This window comes from Netta rufina (assembly GCF_964035555.1).
Source record: "Netta rufina genome assembly, chromosome: 2".
NCBI lineage: Eukaryota > Metazoa > Chordata > Aves > Anseriformes > Anatidae > Netta > Netta rufina.
The window spans coordinates 46759636-46781433 of record NC_140124.1 but is presented as its reverse complement, the minus strand read 5'-3'; the positions used below and the strand labels follow the sequence as shown (position 1 = coordinate 46781433).

The 21798-nt window shown below is 36.1% G+C and overlaps 1 protein-coding gene across 1 annotated transcript in view; it reads left to right on the top strand.

Moving 5' to 3' along the window:
• The window catches only part of ULK4 (unc-51 like kinase 4), a gene marked incomplete at its 5' end in the record, with an annotated part of 228746 nt that overhangs the window by 141372 nt on the left and 65576 nt on the right, over positions 1 to 21798 (top strand). The window contains one exon of the mRNA XM_084281505.1: positions 18122 to 18288. Within this exon, the coding sequence (XP_084137631.1) occupies positions 18122 to 18288 (167 nt within the window). The remainder of the gene's footprint in view (positions 1 to 18121; positions 18289 to 21798) is intronic.

Below are 21798 nucleotides of genomic sequence, written 5' to 3'. Positions count from 1 at the left end.
AAGGAACTTAGAGGCACACAAATCCATGGGACCCAATGAGATCATAGAATATATGATTTTATTTTATTTTATTTTATTTTATTTTATTTTATTTTATTTTATTTTATTTTATTTTATTTTATTTTATTTTATTTTATTTTATTTTATTTTATTTTATTTTATTTTATTTTATTTTATTATTTTATTTTTTTATTTTATTTTATTTTATTTTATTCACCTTCTACTTTCTTTTTAGGATATCTGTAATCTTCTGGTTTTAAGTTTGTAACGGCTGAATTCAACAGTATTTTGGTCAATGGCTGGGAAGGGAAGCTATGCAATGATGTTACAGGATCAGTCAGTATGTGGAAGCCACTCCCACTATAGTCCACCCTTTTAGTTTGGTGGCGTAGGAGGGAGCAGTGCCAAGGCTTTTGGAAATAAGGAAGGGGAGGCGTCATTTGTTTCTGTTATTGTTGGAGCAGCCTACTGAAAAGACATATTGTCTACATTAGCCATGTTTTCTCTGTTGACATGTGTTGACATACCAATAAATTTAGGTATGAAATGAACATCAGGTCAGGTTTGGCTGTTTGATGAGTGAGTGGTGTTAGTGTACAGGTCTGCTTAATTCTGTGGAATATGATGAATAATAAAAAGCCAAGCTCAGCATGGTATTTAATGTAGTAAAACAGTCTTGTACTCTGACTCACAGATATATTGTCTTTATTTCGCCTTCAGTGTTGCCTTTCTTTTATTTTTCATATTTTTATTTTTACATGTAGATTACATAAATTAAAAATAGAAAACATTGGATCATCTTAATTGTCTGTATTTCACCGTATTTTCAAACTTTTGGGGTCCTGTTTGCCACCTGGGACATATTCAAATGCAAGGAAATTTAGTCATTCGAACTGTTGTATCAGTAGCATTTTGCTTATAAGAAGAGTTTGGACATTGTATATATACTAGATTGTAGAGAAACGTGTGTCAAAGGTTTTAGCTGCTTTATCAGGATCCTCACCCTGAAGAACCATACAAAACAGGTTGTTGCAAAATAAGTCTTTTAAGCTGCAATTAGAAACTTCTAATTCTGTAGATATTTATTCCCAATAATTTCTTAAATGTATTGCATGTATGTAAGTAGCTGTTTTCAGTATATCTAAAAGTAATTCCAGGTAATTCTGTCCTTAGGAAAGGTTTCCACTGTAAATCAAAGCTGATCTAATAAGTTGTTTGCAGCCCAGTGTTACTTACTAATGAGTTTACATTTTCAGCTTTTTTGGAATCCCATTATATCCCATAAGAAGTTTATCATAATGTTTTCATTACCGTCTTTTAAGGAGATGATGTATTTGTGAAATTCAGCCCAATCGTGTTCAATTGAATGACGTTTTCCAGGCTCTACTGCTGTGATTCTGTGTTTGGCTACTATCCTGAAGTAACCATCCCCAGCCAAGTAAGCAGAGAAGCTTGTCTGGATGTTTGAAAGCTGTGATGTGGTATAGTGAATCCTAAGCTTTATTCCTTATGCATTCATATTGCTGAATCTCAGGAACTAAACTAAAAATGTAACGGTGAGTTTTGACACGTAGAATAACAAAACTATTTCCAAGTTCTTCTTTAAAAATGCAAAATCTTTTAGTAGTAGTATGTAGTACTTCAAGCAGTTTCAGTAAAAACTGAAGTTCTTAAGGAAAGACCTTAAGTGAAAACGTAGAATGTTAGCTACAGTGGTTGCTATATCCAATAACATATTTAGAAAGCATGGTAAGCGCTTCAAGTGGGGACAATTACTAAAAGTGAAAAAAATCTACAATACAACTTTGTAGTCAGATCATTGTAATTCTTTCGCTCCTTGTGAAAGAAAAATCAACCTTCATGGGTGAGGTATCCTATGCTGCTTGTTGTCCACTGCTTTGACTTAGTCAAATGTCAGGAGATTTCATATGTCTTTGTGTGTTGTATCATTCAAATCTGTTAAATATTGCATATCCAAAAAGTAGCACATGTGAGACCAACATCCAACTTTCCTCTTTTTTGTTTAAGAGGGGAAAAAAAAAAAAAAAGAAAGGGCATGTCAGTACTTTACACACACGGATCTTTAACTCAATGACAGGTAAATGGCAATGACTTAGCTTTCTACATAGACAAACCCCAAAGGTCCCTAACTTAACTAAATCTTTGGGGGATATTTTTCTACCTTTCATACCATACCGGTAATTGCATTTTAGCTTCAGTCTCCAAAAGACATTTGATTAAAGCCCATAGCACACTTCTTAACAACAGCTTCTAACTTCATGATAGCTTCTAGCTTTCCAGCTAGCTCTCTCCCACCTGATAAATTGTCAGCAGTCATGAAATTAGACTGCAGTAATTTAGCAACTCAGATCTTCCTCCCTGCCCTACCTACCTGCGTAGCAGAAGTTTGAACTACTGTAAAGCACAAAAAGTATATTGTGACATGGCATGGGACCTTGATTTTAGGAACACAAGTGAGTTATTAGAGTAGCTGGCTTCCAAGTTGTGGGATTTCCTTCTAAGATGTCTCAACTGACTCTTTAGACAGTGGTCAAGAAAATGACTGTGGGTTAGTCATTCAGGGGAAGTCTATTTACAAGGGAAATGTGATATTTACAGAATCCTATATAATGCATTTGACAAATATGTCCTTAAAACAAACAGTCCATGAAGAAAGCAGACATATTCAGGCTAGTTCTGAAGCCATTTGCTCATTCTCCGTCCTCCTTGTCTTGCAAAGAACAAATCCCTGCCTGTGGATATGGGGTATTCAGTGAGGAATACTGCTTTTTCAAGGTAGCATATCAGGTAAAGAGTCATCAGGTTATTTTTATTGCACTGTTTTCATGCTTAAAAAACAAACAAACAAACAAACAAAAAATCCCACTGTTTAGATAATTTTCAGGGTGTTTTTTAGTCATTATCAGTGCTTCAACTAATAGTACCTATCCTTACAGGCTAGAGTTTTTGTTATCATTTGTTTCTAGAAGGCAGGAATTTTCTGCAAAACTTTTGCAGGATGCCCTATAGGAATAATTTTGTTCGCTAATTGAAGACAGAAAATGTGTGTGTTTGTTTTCTTTTTTTCATGAGAGTACTTTCTACCTGCTTATTGTATAGCAGCCTAAGCAAATAGATATCTCAGTTCATGTTCAACATATTGTGATTCTAGATGGAAAGAGTAGCAGAGAGAAGTAGTTAGGGAAATCAATACAAGTAAGAACATGGAAGCATTTTTTTTTTCTGTATTAACATTTAGAAACAAAATACTCTTACTTCAAAAATATATGAGTGAGAAATTATTTTTAAGTACAGAAAATAAATGCAGATAGAGTACATCCTGCTGGAGTAGTTGTAGATGTTGCTCCTGTAGGAAAAGTGTTCCAGTTGGGAGGTATGTGCACATTACAGCCTCTGCTTTGCAGAACGTAAGCTTTTCCCAGCTCCCTGCGAGTACTGTAGTTACTAGTTCAGCTCTTGAGCAGAGATATGTGCCTATGAACATCTAAAGATAGTCGTTATGTGTCACTATGTTTGTCCGAGTTACAGCTTATAGGAAAAGTCAGTGGTGGTTGAGCCTGAAGAAGTCTCTTCTATGATGTTAGGAAGTTCAGAATGTTTTTTAACAGTATTAAGACATGTTTTGCTGACCTTAAATGCCAGTCACTCAGGTGCAAGTGTATAACATCACATTGTTACACTTAGAAGTCGGGTGTCATAAAAGATAACTGGAAATCGTGTCAAAATAGCATAGTAGTAGCGGAGTCTTTGAGGAAAAAATAACCTGTGTCATCCTGTGATATTCAACTCTACAGCCATTTGAAAAGGATGAAAATAGCAGCTGTAATTGCTGTGAGAAACAGTTATGCCATTGAAGCAGAACCAAGCCTGTTGTTGAGAGCCGTGCCCATAAGGCGCAAAATGTCACAGCACGCTTGCTGAGACTTCAAAGGATGAAATAAGTTAATAGAGGCTCAACAGGTTGTTACATCTTGTCGTGCTGCTGCTGCACTGTGAAAGAGGACTGGCCTTTTATGTGGCTGGAGGAGGCTTCCTGATATTGTCCCTGTGGTCAGCCAAGCAGACCATCTTGCAGCATAGCTAGCTGGTTAAACTAGCTGGTGTGTCTCATCGTAATGCCTAACTGATGGAAGTGAAAGGACTAATAACAAAAAAAAAAAGTCCAAAATGTTTTAATTCAATGGTATTCAGGTCTGAGAGGGCCTATGCAGAAAATTGATGATATAACTGATAAGCTTATTTTATTGGTGAAGAGTTAGTTCCTTAAATAAAGCAGTTTCAAAACTTCAACGGTCTATATGTATGTCTAGAGATGTGCTAATCATAATATAACTTTTTTTATACCTGTCAGATTCCTAGAGAAAACACAAGGCTTAGACTGAGTGGTTACACTGACTGATAATATTTGGAAACAGAAAGCTAACTTAAAAAATGCATTTTTTATGTTAAAATATGTCATTGATTTTGTATCTGAGGATGTGGATCTCTGAAGGTTCCCTGATGACAAACTCTGGATTGTGAGAAAGGAGACAGTCTTAAAAGCTTGTGGGCCTTTTCACCCGCTTGGCCATAAAAAAAAAAGATGTTTTTTTTCCCCTCTTCTCTAGAGGTTGTCTTCCTTGCATAAATTTGAGGTGCTGCTTTTCCCGCTGTCTAATATTAGCAGTATCATTAGACATTATGTTAACACTCTCATGAATTGCAACCCAAATCATACATGTATATTAGGACTAGTGGATTTGATCAGCTGGAAAGAAAATTAACAAGTAGGTAAAAGTGTAGCTGTTGTATTAGCTGCAACTTTACTATTGATGATACAAACTATTTAAGTTGTTACAGATAATAAAATCTAATTATGTTGGTGTCCCTATGTAGTTTGCCAGATATAAATAGTAAGCTAAAAGTTGTATTCGGAGATTAAATTTGAAATGTAGTTATATATTCGAAAAGAGACTCAGCTGGAATACAGTTACTATGCCATAGCTTGTAGAGCTATCATTTATTTTCGATTCTAGCTTTCATATTGTCTCGATATGAAAGCAATATATCAATGCCAATTTAAGGTAAGTGCAAAGTTGCAAAGGTACAAAATACTATACACAAAATTAAACTACATCAATCATTACTCTGTCATGGAACAGCAGTCTTCTTCAGATGCAGTTATTTAATCCTACTGAAAGAAGTTCGTTTTGTCAATTGCTATAAACAAGCACAATTTTGGGCAGGATTGATCTATGACAGATGATCTTTGAAATTTTTTCACTGAATTGAAGAATGTTTTGGTTTATGTTTTGTTTTAGATGTTTTCAGTAGTTGTCATAGCTCAGAGACAGCTATTTTCCTTTTCTAAGTTATTTGCAGAAGAAATATGAGCTACACAAATGTGTTGATCTCACAAAATGACCTGTTTAAACCACTTGTGGACAATTAAACTTCAAAATAATTTGCCCTTTAAAGAAGGGCTACTATATAATAATGAAAAAACTTCGAATTATGTACTGTTTTAGTGTGGAACAGTTCTGTTTAAATTGACCTTCAAAGATAAGTCCAACTGCATGACCACTGCAGTGCTAAAGTTAAAGCATATCATTGAGGGCATTGTCCAAATGCCTCTTGAACACTGATAGGTGTGGGGCATCAACCACCTCACAAGGAAGCCTGTTCCAGTGTTTGACACCCCTCACAGTAAAGATATTTTCCTTGTATCCAGTCTGAACCTCCCCTGGTGCAGCTTTGTGCCATTCCCATGAATCCTATCATCAGTGACCAGGGAGAAGAGACCACCACCTGCCTCTGCACTTCCCCTCCCAGGGAGATGTAGAGAGTGAGTCGTATGTTTTTAAAGCCTTCTGAAAGTCTCAATTTGTACAAAAATGCAAAGTACTATTTTTCTGTGATATTCTTTTTTTGTTTGTTTGTTTGTTTTTTTCACCCACATATTCTTTTTTGTTTGTTTCAGATTTTTACCTACAATGTTTATATGTAGTTTTTATAGCTTGATGTTTGTTTTTTTTCCTCTTCAGGATCTAATTTTGTAATGTTTTTTTTTTAACGTAGTTTTTACAAACGCTTTTTTCCAAAGTAATATTTTTATCTGCATTTCATATTTCAAAAATCATTTTTATGTGTAAATTTCTTTTGAAATCTAAAGCCACAGGTCCATGTCCACACAGGTTTTCCACCATTCTAAGTCAGTATGAATTCAAGTGAGTGTTTATGTTTTCAAAGTTATTTAGGCAAGCTACCAGTCCTTTACTAGCATTTTGTTCCTATAGCATTTGGTCATTGCCTGGTAGAGTTGATATGGTGACTGATTAGGTGCATATTTGCATCCATGATTATTTATGCTTTATAGAAATACCAGGTGTGGAGGGAACATGACTGAGCTGCAATAGAAACCTCCAGCTGAGGGCGATTATTTAAGTTGCTCTGACAAAAATGCAGACATTTATTTGATGATGGAATTTGATTTTCTTCATTACCTTTCCATAAATGCGTCACAGACTTGGGTATCAGCCCTTTAAAAAATATATATTATTTTTGTCTCTATCTGGCTGAAACTTTTTTCCCAATTGAGCTTATATGTAATTAAGAAGGGTTTTTGAAGATGGAAGTTTGTCAGCTTAGACTTCTACTCAAGGAAAGCTAGGTTGATTTCAGATCTCAGTTTTAAGCAAAAATCAATCTAACTACAAATAAAGAGGTCCTAACTTGATAAAACATTGTGTTGTTGTGGTGTTTTAGTTGGTTGGTTGGTTTTTAAGTTTAAAAAAAAAAAAAAAAAAGTATTTAAAGGTTTCCATAAATGTTTTCACATTCTTAGATAATTTTGCATTAGGTAGCTGCTCTTTCCTTTTGTTTGGAGAAAACTAATACATGGTTCCCTTTGAATTTTCATGAAGAATAGGAGAAGAAAATTGATGTCTTTATAAGGTCTCAAGTTCTATTTCTGCCTTTTAGGAGATTGTAACAAATTAAATTTATTTTTTTTCATCATTATCACCCACATTCTGGGGAAAATGAGGAAAAATAAAGGTGGAAACTTCTAGTTTGCCTGCGTCCACTTAGTTCCAGTTCCTGAGGGCCATTCTTTTTTGCCTATCATATTACAAGTTGCTTACTCAAACCTCTCATCCCTATTCCTGTGAGACTTGGCAAAAGTCCTGCATAGTGTTGTTAATGGATTTATTCACACTTTTAAAAGATCGTATTTCCTACCTATTATGCCCAGATTGTGACATACAGCTTTTTAGCCAATGATACAGCCATGAAATATGACTTATTTCTTTGGATGGCAGCAAAACTACTGTTACTATATGCATTACATGGAGATTGAAAAAAAAAACAACCAACATGATGACTCAACAGTCTTTCCAATACAGCTTCTTGCCAAATAGAGTAGCTGTGTCCTTTCCTCACACAGACAAATACTGAATATTTTGATCCTGCCACCTGACCCAGAGTGACATAAAGTATGAGTTTATGCCATTATTTATCTTACAAGAAAAATGCTCTTGAACTGTTATTTATTTGGCACTTTCTTCAGAACTTACTTGTTGAGTTCAGAGAGCGCATTGGTCAGACAGCAGTACAAGATGAGTTTAGAGGCAGTATTTTGTCTATACTGTAAGGAGAAGTCAGAGTTAAGATAAGGAAAAGGCAGATAAAATGCCCAAAGGAACAGATAATCAAGGAAGATTTAGGGGTTTTGAGAGAAGGTATGGTTTTGATAGAAGATAGAAGCCCATGTTTGTGCTGCCTGTGACACCCACTCTTCCCAGGCTGAATTGTAGCCTACTATCCCAGCTCAGCACAGTATTCTGGCAGGCCAGGTTGTGCAAAATGTTTGACGTCAACTTGCTGTGAAACTGCTTATCTTGAAAACTTAATTATACACATCTCTCATTTCTCATGTCTACTTCCTGCAGCTTCTCTCCAGTTCTTGCATAATTCATTGACAGTCCAGTTCTGCAGATCTTAATTCCCCCGGTCTTCCCACCAGAGCTGCTTTTGTTTGGCATAGATCCAGACTCAATAGATCCAGACTTCACTGTTTGTATTGTACTTCCAAAGTCCCTCTTCCTTAGTGCTCAATCTTCACTAAGCCTGGTAATTTCTATCTTTCTAAAAATATTGGTGGACAAAGGCAAAGGACAAATCTAGTTCTTACAGAGCAGAGCCAATTTTTTTAGCAGATCTCAGCTATTTACAGGTGGCAACTGTATATTGGTTCAATCTAGAAAAATGTGTATTCCTTTTGTGAAACTCCTTGGGCATCTATAAAGCCATTCAACACACAAATTTTATCTCCAACCCAGAAAAAGTGTTTCTGCGTGCAAACAGAGGGAAGCCCTGTCAAATATGCCCTGATACCGTCATACTGTAGGATATCTGTTGGAATCCTAAATCCTAGGTGGAAGTAGTGATCTATGCTGAATGTCTTGTAGGGCGTATTATCTTATAAAATGGTGGGGATATTACTTCATTGTTTCAAGCTATTATTAAATCTTATTTTTGATGTTTGTCTCTTCACTGGAAATGACATGGGGGAGGAACAAAGGAATATAAGCCCTTCATTGCAAGCTCCCTCTTCACACCCTCTTTTCCCCATCCAAATGCTTATCTCATCAAACAAAAGGACTGAACTTTTAATGCCTTTGCCTGAACTTGCTTTTGAGAATCAGTGGTCTGGGCACAAGCAGGCTGGAGGAGAAATGTAGGTACATAGTGTCAGTGCAAAAGGCACAGAAGAAGGGACACATGGGGCACAGCAAATCGCTTCTAACTGGGACAGGATGGGGGAGGCTCCTGATATGGGAGCAATGTGCATTCATTCATCATAGTGGTAGAGTTACTGGGACACTGTAGTACCTTAATACCTAAGAAGCCCAGCAGAGCAGGCATGATAGAGAAAAATGAAGAGGTGCTAAAACAGGACTGGCATTACCAAGTTTCTTTTGCTGTTCTGTTGCACATCTTCACAGGTCACCCACTTAACAAAAAGATCCTGACTCTCTAAATTCATTTGTTTTGTGGTGGCTATCTCTCTGACTGTCACTTTATCAATGTCCCTAACTTCTTTCTTGCCTCTGAAGAAATTAGGCCCTTGAGCAAAACAGGGTCCAAATTCTCAGTTAAAAGCATCAGATCCGCAGCAGGATCTAGTTCAGCTCATTGTTGGGGAAGGTGCTCTAGTTTCCTGTTTCTATTTCAAAATTAGTTGTCTTGGGTCAAGGTAGCCTGGTAGACCAAGCCAGTCCATGTGACCTCCTTACAGTAGGAGCCAGTTTCTGTATGCACAGGCTCCACTACTCTCAGCAACATGCACGTGCACAGATAATGTGCATGCTGTCAACAGCCCACTAAGTGAATAGACCCATGCTCCTGTTGAGATGTGGGACACAGGGTGTGGAAAATTGAATTCAAACACAAGAAGACGTATTATTCTTTCAGAGTCTGGACTGCCTTTTGATAAATAAGCTGATGGAGCACAGTCACTTGTAGCCATGATAGTTGGTACATATCAGTAGCTATGCTGATGGAAAATGAAGGCTCTGTTGGTGTAGGATGAATTAATGATGGGGATTGGGTGAAGTACTTTTGGTACCATCTGAATTGGCAGCGTGATCATGGTGTGGTGGGTTTGAGCTCAGAGATCCAGGTGGTAAGGTTTTAGAGACTTAATCAGACACGGCCTTAGTAGTATAGCTAGATGACAGCAAATTAGGAAGAGTCTGTTGGGTGGTGTTTTCCTTACATTTTTTCAGAAAACAACTGAGCTGGCAGAAGAGGTTTGAGGCTAAAGCATTTATCTGCTCACAGGCACAAAACCAGATTTTACTGTCCTGAGATGTCCTGACTTCTGTTTAAGCCCTTTGATCACGTAAATACACCAAAGCCACCTTGGACAGTTGCAGCTACTTGTCAGCTTTCATTTATGTTCAAACCTTCATTGATGAATAATGGAGGATGTTCCGGGAAACTGTGGCATAGTTTGAGTTTTGTTGTAATAAGCAGCAGCAAGTCACACTTAGTGGTTACTCTAGCCTTTTGTGCTTTGGTCTAGTGGTAACAATTGCAAAAGACTGTCACTTGAGAGTCCAAGTATCTGTACTGTGTGAGTTTTCATCCCATGGAAGGCTGATGTAAATAGACCAAGAGTAGGAATAAAAATATAGTATCTTACAGAGCATGACTTTTCTGTGGGGAATTATATAGAGTTTCTGCACTTATTCTTTGCTACATATATGGGGGAATATTTGTCAACTGTGTTTTATTTCTCCAATTTAAAACTGTTTGAAAACTTCAGAGAATTTTCTGAAGCTAGGGTTCGTTGGTCCTTATCACTTGCAGTCCAGGGACTCTTGAAGGCCAAGCTAGAGCAATTAGTGCTGGTAGCATCGTTCAAAGCTGATGAATGCTGTCAATTGGTGACAGCAGTTCAGTGCTATATCCATATTCTGAAGCAGTTCATATCTGGCCTGTACAGGTTTTGTCAGAAAGGCAGCTCTCAGAGTTTGAATGTAGTCTCTGAAGGATTTCAGTAGAAGGGAAAGTTGATGCCAAAGCAGAGATATGAAGATACTTGAAGTAGATAAACAGGGTTTAATCTTATGTGGCAGGAAGTCTATTATTAAAACAGCAATCCCTTTAGAAGAATTTTTAGTTCTAAATTAAGCCGAGGATACAAATTCCCCCTGTATTTTATCACACAGTAATTGTTACAGGCTTGATCTGTCTGAGCAGCAAATCAAAAAGCTTTTCTGAGTCTTTTCTGACTCCGAATCTCATTGAATGCAAAGATTTCCTAATCTTAAAAAAAAAAAAAAAAAAAAAAAAAGAGAGAGAGATTTTAATCTAGTAAAGAATTTTTTAACCTCATCTAACATAACCAAGAGATTTTATTTTAGTTATTACCTTGTAAGGGATGAAACAGGGTTTATCAAGACCTGACTTGAAGTATAGCCTGCTGTAGAATAAATGTGCTTTATTAAACGGAATGCCATCTCTATCGCGTCTCTGACATATGGAGAATATCTAAGTGAAAAGGTACTATAAAGTTTACCTAATAATAGCAATAATAGTAAATCCAGAAAATGCAATTTCATCTTATTACTGTCTTGTTTTATTTATTTATTTTGTGATGGAAGAAGGTTGTGCTTGCAAGCACTGCAGAATTGGCATATTGAAATACAGTATCAAAAAAAAAAAAAAAAAAAGCTTAAATCCATATGAAGAGATTGCAAGTTTTGTTTTTAATATATGCCCCCAAAAGACAAATATTTTAAATGTGTGCCCCTTGAAGTCACTGTATGACATCCACCTCCATCCTTCCCTAGGTCTTCCAGCTCAAAGAGTCATCTGAGTGTGTGAGTCTGCTTCAGGCTAAGTCAGATGGGCTTAGGGAGGCTGCCCATCTAAACAGCAACAAGCAACCTAACGTAGTTTGCCAGGGGAGACCAGCATGTACCCACATGTGCTCTCACACATTGTAGGAGGAGTAACCTCCAGCAACTGATCACTAGCAAACATCTGGGAAGAGCCAGTATTTGCAGTCAACAAAGCTGTTTACAAAATGAATATCTGTCAGGCGGCCTCACTTTTGTGTTCTGTTGTATTGTCACGTATCTCTCGGGATGATAGCACTCAATTTTACATGCATCAAGGGCTTTATGCTCCCTGATTAACAAAAAAGCATCCTACTTTTGATGTACATGACATACATTAGTGACAGAACTGGCAGCACTTCTTATGACTGCTGGGTACTATATTTCAATTCTGGAGAGCAGAAGTTTAATTTGAATACCTAATTTAAAAATAAATGTTTCTTTTATATCCAGTTCCACAAGCCTTCTGATATAAGCATTTAAGCATTGTGTGTGCATCTTCAGTGGATCCTACCTTTCCATTATGTTTTTCACTTATCTTTTTGAGGTAGATGAGCAATTATTCTCAGCTATTACAGAATGTAAGAAGCAGACAGTATTTCGAGAGACTGTGGTGCCAACAGTGTGGTATCCAAACAAATCAAACCTGACTGCTGAAATGAGGCACTATTAATGTCTTGTCAACACTCTGAATAGATCCCCTGAACATCATTATAGTCCACAGTTATGCAGTATTCTCTCATATCAATTTTGGATTTATTATTTTTTCTCATAGTACCAGAAAGCATTTGGATGTTTTTATAATTATTTTGGGAAAAAAGTTACCTTCTGATACTTCGCGTGTCCTTGCTGAACAAGTTTGTGCTCACGGTCAACAAGTTACATTCCTAGGAATGAGGGCCATGTCAGTAAATCTCAAAACCAAAATTCTCTGCCTTCAAAACTTTGATGTTATGTACCCACGAGTGCTGTGAACTTAGTCGCAAACATCTTGGCTATCTTTTCTGACTTGACTTTGGTATGGTAGAGTCAGACTGATACCAGAAGTTGAATTTGGTTGAATTTTGTTACAGAAACCTTAATGAGATTCTAAGGTAGGAAAATTCTCATCTTTTCATTTTTAAGAAATAGCAAAACAGGAACTCCCAAGGGATCAGTTATTACGCTTTTAGAAATATTCTTCATCTTTTGTATGTTTTTCTAACTGCTTCTTTTCATACAGAATAACAACTTTCTTGCCTAGTTTGTGTAATTTTTTTTTTTTGTTTTACTGGTTTTATACTGACTAGTCAAGCATATTAAGCAGTATGTGAATATTTTATTATTTCTAGATTGTTCAAGTTGTATTTTTACTATTTTTATATGCTCAAATACATTTTTAAGTTAGTATCCACCTGTTTTCTATCTCTTAGCTGTGCTAAACAGTTGTTAGTCTTAATCACCTGCATGTTTGTTCCATAATTTACATTTTAGAAGAAAGTAGATTTCAGTGCTGGGAGGATTCTATTTGGCTTAGAAGAGTTTGACATGGTTCCCTGGGAAGTTATCAGTAGTAAGCTCTTTCTTCGCTAACAAAAGATGTCACCTCTAAACTGCCTTCTAACAGTAACCACCAAACATTGCCACTCCTGAAAAATTGAATTAGAGCCATGTCATGTCTCTTGCCTTGACTGACTGAAAGCAGAAAAATCGTGCCACTGAGAATGTCAGGTGTGTGTTTGTCTTAGGCATCCACACTCAGGATAATGAATTCTTCCCTGTCTGCTTTCAGCCTCGTAGTAATAGTGATGACTGGCTTTTCTTCCCTGATTGTCATAATCCTTACCATACCCACTTAGAAAAAGTGGGTACCCACTGACCAGTACTGCACAGTGCCCTACCTGCAGCATGTGCAGGAAAAGCTGAACCCCAAACCCTGCGGTGTGACCACCTGCAGTGAAATTTTTTTCCTCAAACTTAGTGATTTTTTTACTCAGTAACAGAATGTCCACTCTGTCTCTGTGTGAGTGTATGACTCTGAATATGTGCAAAATTTTCTTCTTCAGATGCTACTCATTTTTAAGATAAGAATAGAAAATAATTTTCAGGGCAGCAGCCATGCAATTAAAGACTGTCTTTTTCATTCCACTGGATCTGATATCCATAACTCACCAAATCTTGAAATCAGTGTTGACTTAACTTCCTAGTTCATTCTTCCCTCAATAATATTATAATACTGATGCAAATAGTTCCTAAAAGGAAATAAATATCATTAACAAATAATAAACAAAAATATCAAAAAATAATGAGCCTCTTTAAAAATGCCATTACCCTAAAGATACCATTTTCTCATGTTGCCTGTTTTCAGATGTTCAAATCAGAAAACTTTGAGCACTATGGTTGTGATGCAAAGAATGCAAATGAAGTCCAGGTTTATATAGGTAAATAAGGTTTCGTGAAGAATCTTTATGATGTTATGGATTATTTTAAGGGCTCAGGTACTTAGGAGCTCTTTCCTATGCAAAATAACCCATCAGACTACAGTCCTGTGTTTCTTCTTAGCAATAATTTAGAGTTTTGCTGTTAATAAGAAAAAGATTATGAAATATGTTTTTTAGTTAGTCTGGCAGTGTAGTTTCAAGTTCCCAATAAGTTATGATTTTTAGTTGTTTAAGGAAGGAAAAAAAAAAAAAAAAGTCAAGTCCACTCTGAAAGTAAGAGAATGAAGAAAAGCATAGTGAATATATATATTCCATAATATCCCTGGGGAGTCAGTCGTGTAGGTGTGATACAAATGGGAAAAACAGCTCTCCAGAGAGCGACGTGAAGAAAGGAACAAAGAGAAACCTTTTTGCCAGGCTGAGGCTTTTGCTGCTGGCTGCTTGGCTGCGTGGTGGTATTGTTAGGAGGAAGTGCACCTGCTCTAACACTTTCTTCGGCTAGAAGCAGACAGGTTTGTTGAATGCTCTAATTGCTGGTAGGCATGAAAGGATTGCCTAGAAGATTGCTTCCTAGGCTGTCCTTTGATGTTTCATATGATTTGGAAGTGAAGATTTCTCTTCCTTTATCCATCTTGCTAATAGTTAAGAATAAAATATCTCCTCTCAGCTTTCATTCCAGAAGGTATCATGGCACATTCTGTCCGATTAGCTGTATCACGGGCCAAAAGACTCCTTTTATCTTTTGAAAAGATTTGTAAAACACAAACATAGCCATCGCAGTCCACATTCATAAAATCCTATTAGCTAAATGCTCAGTTCATTGCAAAGGTCTCTTTGGGCAAGAAAAATACTCTGTGAATACTGGGTTTGTCAAATGCTATAAAGCTAGGAATTTCAGATGCCATCCTTTCAATACAGTTTATGAATCTTAAATTGCAATCAGAACAGCTTTTTTTTAATTATTATTTTTTTTTTATTTTTGATCGTTATGTTGATTTACAAACATAACTCCAAGACAAAATCTAACTTTTATATTATTTTTCTGCAAAATTTGAATATTGGAGAACTGCACTGAGGTTTAATACACTGGAGATCCTCCTTATTTTACAAAGCAATAGAAGGCATCACTAGTGTCTGTGAAGTACATGTATAATAAATGTATAATTATAGCTATAAACTATATGACATGATATACTTTAATCATTTTGTTTTCTGGAATTTCAAGTTAGTAGGGTAATAAAAATATATATGATAAGTTAATAAGTTTTTACTCAATGTTGTTAATAAGTAATGGCCGGCTGAAAGAAATGATGATGCGTTTCTTTAACCCATGTAAAATATTACCAAGATTTTTCTCTTGAATAAGTGGAGTGTTGCCAAGATACTTGGAATTATCAGAATTCTTAAAAAAAAAATAAAAATAAAAGAAATATGTAGCTTTTCTCAGTGGAACAATCTTCCTTGATTTGTTCCAATTTAGCTCTCCACTGTGACACAGAATTCAGATTCAGATCCACCACTTCCAAGGTTCAGGAGTGCACAGGGTGTGTCTTTTGAGAAGCAATGCATGAGAAATAAATGTCTGTTAAATATGACTCCAAAATATTCCGACAACATATTTCTAAGATAAATATTGGTTTAGGCTTTATTGGAAACTAAGCATGTGGTTCTTGAATCAGTTGTAAAATTTGGCAGAAAAACAATTTATCTTCTGAAATGTAGATTTTTATGTGCAATTTCTAGATTATGATTTACTGAATTATGAATACTTTCATTTTATTAGAATTGCATCCTCTTTTTTTTTTTTTCAGGCTGTTTTAAGATTCTGTTTTTAGAATGCACATATGTGGCTTGATCTTTATAGCTACCTATAGAATAAATTGGTTATAGTGCCAGTGGCTGAAGCTGTGAAACTTCTACTGAATTTTGTCATGGTCACTGCAAATTATACTAGTTTTCCAACTGTCTTTTTGAGGACAAGGAATGTGTATTTTGTCTTGTGGTGTAAGCAAGAAGTATATTTACATGTCTACAATTATGGCCTTCAGTTTTGATTTTGTTGTGACACAATAAAGGATATGTCTGGAACTTTATTTACTTGGCAAGAGGGCAATCTGTTTTATTTTTTTTTATCTGTGGAACCAAGATTTCTGCATGAATCATGCAGCGTGTTAGGGAACAGTTTGCACCAGTGTTTTATTTTAGATGTCTTTATTATAAAGTTCAGATGCGTTAGATTTTCTTAGTGTATTTTAAGTCAAGGCATAGGTATGTTTTTTCAAAAAAAAAACAGATTTAACGTATATTTTTGCACATACAACTCTGTAAGCATGCATGCATATAAAATACCCTACTTAGTGCTCTAAATGCTAATTTTTGGGACTGCTGCCCCAAAAATTCCTGATGATGACCCATACAGTGCCATCATTTGAAAGAGGCCTTCTCGGCGCTAATCTCCAAGTCACTGTCTTAAGGGTTATATGTAAGCCATCTAGAAATAGGGCTGACTCATTCATTTTGATGTGGCTGTGGGTTTTGTGGTCATATACAGGGAGAAACAGAGTGTACTCGGCTGTATCCCTGCAGGCAATTTGCAGACCTCTCTTTGATAGGGACCAGCTTTGCTTGGGCTGTTTTCTTAGGTTTCTTCTAATTTAGCCTGGTGAAGAAAGGCATGGAATAACCACAGGTTTTGTGTTGGGTAGACGTACAATTATGTCTGTTTATTCTCTTCTTGGTGGGTATTGGTGACATCACTTGAATATGTCTCTGCTTGCTATCTCATTTGTGTGTGAAGTGTTCAGAACTGCAGCAGAAACTGTACTTTAAAAAAGGAGAAGGAAATTAAATGTGCAAGATTAAACTGATACAATTTTGAGAGTTTGGTGCATGCAGACAAAAACCCAGGAAATACAAAGCTTAGCCCAAGCCGTAGCCCATCAATCAAACTGTTGTGGAAGAACAGTGCTAATAATCATAAAAACACACAAAAATGTGAGATGTAAGAGTGCAAGTCTTAACAAACCTGACCTGTAACTGCATTCTAAATGAATGTTTTTGTATTTAATTTCCTGAGGAAAGTGTTAAGGGTGGTGAATAGGGGAGGAAATTTTTTTCATGGAAGTTTCGGTAATTGATGGGGAAGCTTTCAAAGCAAAAATAGTCGCCCCACAGATTTTTTTAATAACAAAAGCTTAATAGTATAATTACGCAGGGTGTTCTACAATGTCTTATTTTAGTCTTGTGCTGATGCTTGCAAATATATATATTTATTTAAAAAACAAAACATACATTTTAAAGGAAAAGAAGTAGTCTCTTCAGTGAAATACACGTTCACTTTGGTCACTGTTGGTAGTCGTGGGGCCTAGAAACTAATACACTGCAAGGCTATTAGATAGGCATACCCAAGTCACAGCATGACTAATTGCCAGTTTAAAGGAAAGTAGTTTACACACATAATTATGTTCTGGGTGAGGAACAAAACATCTTTCATCTCTTATGAAATTCTGAAAGAAAAATATTAGTATTAAATATAATGAACTCAGGTACTTTGTATTTGAAAATGAGATGGATTCTGAATTGAATTGGTGTTTTCTTGAAATGGATTGTATTTTTTCTGATGTGTGAATTGATTTGTGGGTTAAGCAAGCTACAGGAGCTGATGTTATTAAATTCCAAAAGTACTGAAAAAACCTTCAAGGCAAGTATTTTCAGGAAACTTCTTACTACCACCAGTCAAACAAGTCTTAAGTGCATTTTAGGTGTAGTATTTGGTCTTCCATTTATAATAATCTTTTGAATATATTTTATATTAAGCATAATAACACTGTTCAATTCTACAGATGAAGTATATGGGTAAGGCAGAAATTGAAACACCAGTTAAGAACAGAAATTTTAGGCTGAAGCCTGGGTATAGCTGATATGTTGTTCTGTAACAGTCTGGAGAAATTGTTTCGTTCTTGAGACCTGGGATGATGTGAAGGAGACTTGCATACCAGCATGCTACAGAAAAGTTTAGGATTCCTAAAATTCCTCTTTTTTAATGAGTGTTATATAAGTTTCCATGCAGTTAGCAAATTTGATTGTATCAGTTTAGATCTCTTCATGAACTGCTCCAAAGTGGATAAAAGAGGCAGTAATTATAATGATGGAGGAAAAAGATGAAATTTAATAAATATTCATTGTGTATGTGAAATTTGTTTTTATGCTATTCTATTATTTTCATCTGGGCTATTCTCAGTTGTTCTTTTTTCCTGATAGCATTTTTTTTTTTTGGTCTCCCTGTCTACATAGGACTGGCTTCTCACGTCTGTAATCTCCTAATAGAAACTGTGTCGCTATACTTGGAGGTAGATGATAAAAGCAGCACCAAGACAGCAAATGCACTTCTTCTGTCCTTGCTTGACATTTTGCACTGCATGCTGAAGTATACAGCAAACATTGTACGCCAGACTTTACAGGTATGGAGTTTATTTCCTGGGAGTGGTAACCATCTTAAATATTTTTCTAGATACCTTTTTGTTATCCTAATGATGATTTTCCCACTATTCTAATTTTATTAGATTTTTAGTTTGGTGAAAAGAGAAGATCATACATTTTCAACTACTTGCCTTTGTTTCTGTATTTGCTTGGTTAGAATATTCATTTTAGTCTCACTCTGTGCTGGAAACACAGCTCTTAGCTGAATGCTTCATTTCTGTATTCCATAAATAGTTTAATATGACATTTTCTCAATGGTAGTTCAAAGCCTTTTCCTTCAGTTCATTTTAAAAGAAAAAAGATTACTCCATAAAAACCAGTATCTTTTCATTATAAATCAGATGTGATTACAGTACTTGAAAAGCATATGTAACCTCTGCATGTGAGCTGACAAAAGTATTCCCCTCTTATGCTGCTAGTCTTTTAAGTTTCTGTTTGAACCACTGCAAAACACAGCATTAACAGGGTGGCTTCTTCTAGTGAAGACTTCATCTTCCTTAAGAATGGAGCACAAAAAGATATTAATCAAAGAAATTGCACATAACTCTCAACAAGAAAACAAGAAAAAGAATGTCCTTTTTTTAAGATATGGTGCTAAACAGGCAATGCTTGCTTTGTTTTTAAGTGATCCACCAAATTCCTTCAGTTAGTCAGCTGGAAGTAACATCTGTGTTTAGTCTACAAATAACAACACTTTTCATGTTAGGTTTTTGATGTTCCCTGTTCTTTAGTTGATAATCCCAGGAACACTCTTAGGTCCAGTATATCTGGAGGACAGAGATTCAAAATTACATCCAGGTTGTACTGTAGTTCAGAACAGAGCTTCCTTATTCTGAAAAGGTCTTCCTGAGACTTTTCTTTTTTCGTAAACACAGTTTAAGGTATGAAGTGGGTATTGAAAATTGAGGGTTTTTTTCTATACTGATTTAAATAATCAGCTACATTATCAAGCAGTCAACCACATATTTCCTTGACAGGTTTGTTTTAATTTTACTTCTTAGAAAAAAAATAAATAAATAGATCTGATGGTACACTACCTTGGCTTTTTCAAGTCCTCTAATAGCGGGCTCTATAATCATTTTCTCATCTAAGAATTAGATTGCAAATGAAAGTTTGTAGGCTAATTTCTGATTGTCGTATTGTTAGCAGCACTCCTTGTAATCATAGGGAGCTAAATTCTGTACTTACACCCTGTGCAAATGGTGACACCAATTATACTGGACAACATGAGGAGGGAGGATCTTGCACGTAGATTGATGATATTAATGAAACTGATTATTTTTGTTTATACACATTAAATCTAATTTACATCTATATATTCAAAGCTAATTTATATTCTGGCTTTACATAAGTACATCAGTTGATTGATACACCAGAACTCCAGCTACAGATTTGTTCAACTTCAGTCAAAATAATCTTGTTCACTCAAGAAGACTAACGGACAAGAGGCAGCTGTGGTTTTGAAGTATAGCTTTGCCCTGTACCCCCACAGAGCTAAATTTAAGGTGGTGTTTCCATGCCTTGCCATACCTGTCTTGACAATACTCATCACAGGGCTTCTGTGGGTTCTGCAGCTACCTTGGTACACATGCCCTGTTGAATGGTGGCCATTAGTTGCTGACTGCTATTTGCCATGTATCTACAGCATATTCCTCTATCTGTGTGTCACTCAATGCATCATGGTAGCGATAACAAATTTTCTTTGACTATTTTCATAGAGATCTTCAGCATAAGATACCTTCTATAGTAGCAGTTAAGACAGAGAATTAAGTTTTCTCATAATAACCATTATTGGGGCTTTAGTTGACTTTTACAGATGGTAGCACCCTCCGCTTGAATCCTTGCTTTTATTTTAACTTTTTATATGTAAAGTGATGACCTTATCCAGCTGGGTAGGCAAAACACGATAGTGTGTTTCCTTCCAATTCGGTACTTTTTGTTGGATGGTGCTGATAACTATATCTAGCTTCATTCAAGAGTTGGCTCTCTGTGGTCCATGTGTTTGTATTTTAATGGAAATGGTACAAAGGTTTGGATTAATTTGCATATCTGCTTTGGAGCAGTTTCATCATACTGTATCACTCAGGTGTTCCCCAGCAGCTTGAAAGTATTTTCCAATCTCAATTTGAGAAGTGGGCTCAGTTTTTAGTGACTTAATGTAGGTTTAAGTGTGGTGTAGTGTATATCCTTTATATATATAAAGTGTAACTCCTCTAGTATCATTTATTCTCTTTTCAAAGGCACCAAGTATATAAAAGTTGAAGCAGTCAAATATCCTTATGTTGGATGTCTTACTTCCCATCCAAACACCGGTCAGAAAAAACTGTTGTAGATTTAGCTGAAGTGCAGGTGGCTTACTTCCCATTCTTGGTTAATATAAACAGTCATTTTTTTGTCTTCTATGCACTGTCTTTTTGCCCTTCTTGAACTTCAGCATTGTGGTGAGTCTCAGGGAAGAACATACCAATGTGTCTTATTACTGAGAAAGAGCTCTTCAGAGCTCTTTTGTTTCAGAACTCTTCCTGCAAGAAAGGCATTATTCATTCCACTCATCAAAACCAACAGTGGAACTTCAGCAGTAATGTCTCCTGTCTCTTGGGACCTGCTCTTGTGCTCACTTAACCAAACAGAAATCCTTGGTTATTATGCCTGGGTGATGGTTTAGGGATTAAGCTTTAAGTAAAACACAATACAAAATGAATTTTAAATGTGTCCTCCAGGTAAAATGTTTAAGTTTTCCTCTAGCAGCTAGACTGTAGGGTCAGGGTCCAAAGCTGCTGCAAGATGATGAAGCTAAATGAAAAATCTTGCAGGCAGACCTTTCTAGCATCTTGGGGCACAGATGGGTCATAACAGCACTGCCTGGGATGGCAGTGTGTTTTGATGAGGGGTGATGACAATGGTCAGCATTACAAGTAGTTACAGATATTATCACAAACTTTGTTCACTTACAGATTTTATTATTCCTATTAAAAATAAACTATTGTAAAAATATGAATATTTCAGGATACAAAATGAATCAGAAGGGCAAAAGTGGACACTGTTGAGATCCTAACTTTGGAGTTATCTTGATTTTCTTGATTTGAGTTGCTTTTAAAATTGTTCCTAATAAAGGGGGGTGGGGGTGGAGGGAAAAGTGAAATTTAATGCTAAAATAGTCATGTTGAAAGAGAATACAAATACATAAAATATTTGTGGCTTTAGAAATGTCTTTTGCATATGCAGTTCATAGCATTTTGTTGAAGAAATGTCATGTAGGTCAGTGCATTCAGCCTGTGCAGAATGAGCCTGACAGCGTGAGTCACTTTTGCTTTGTGCTTATTGTTACAGGCACAGGGAGTGCAACTGCTCCTTGGGAGTGCAGGAATACTTAGCTAGAAAAGAGCGTATAGGTCTCATTCCAACTTCTGTTCATACTTTGACCACCTAATGGACCTAATTTGTTTCTCATAACTGAACAGTCACTAAGGCTGCTTTTTATTTTTTTTATC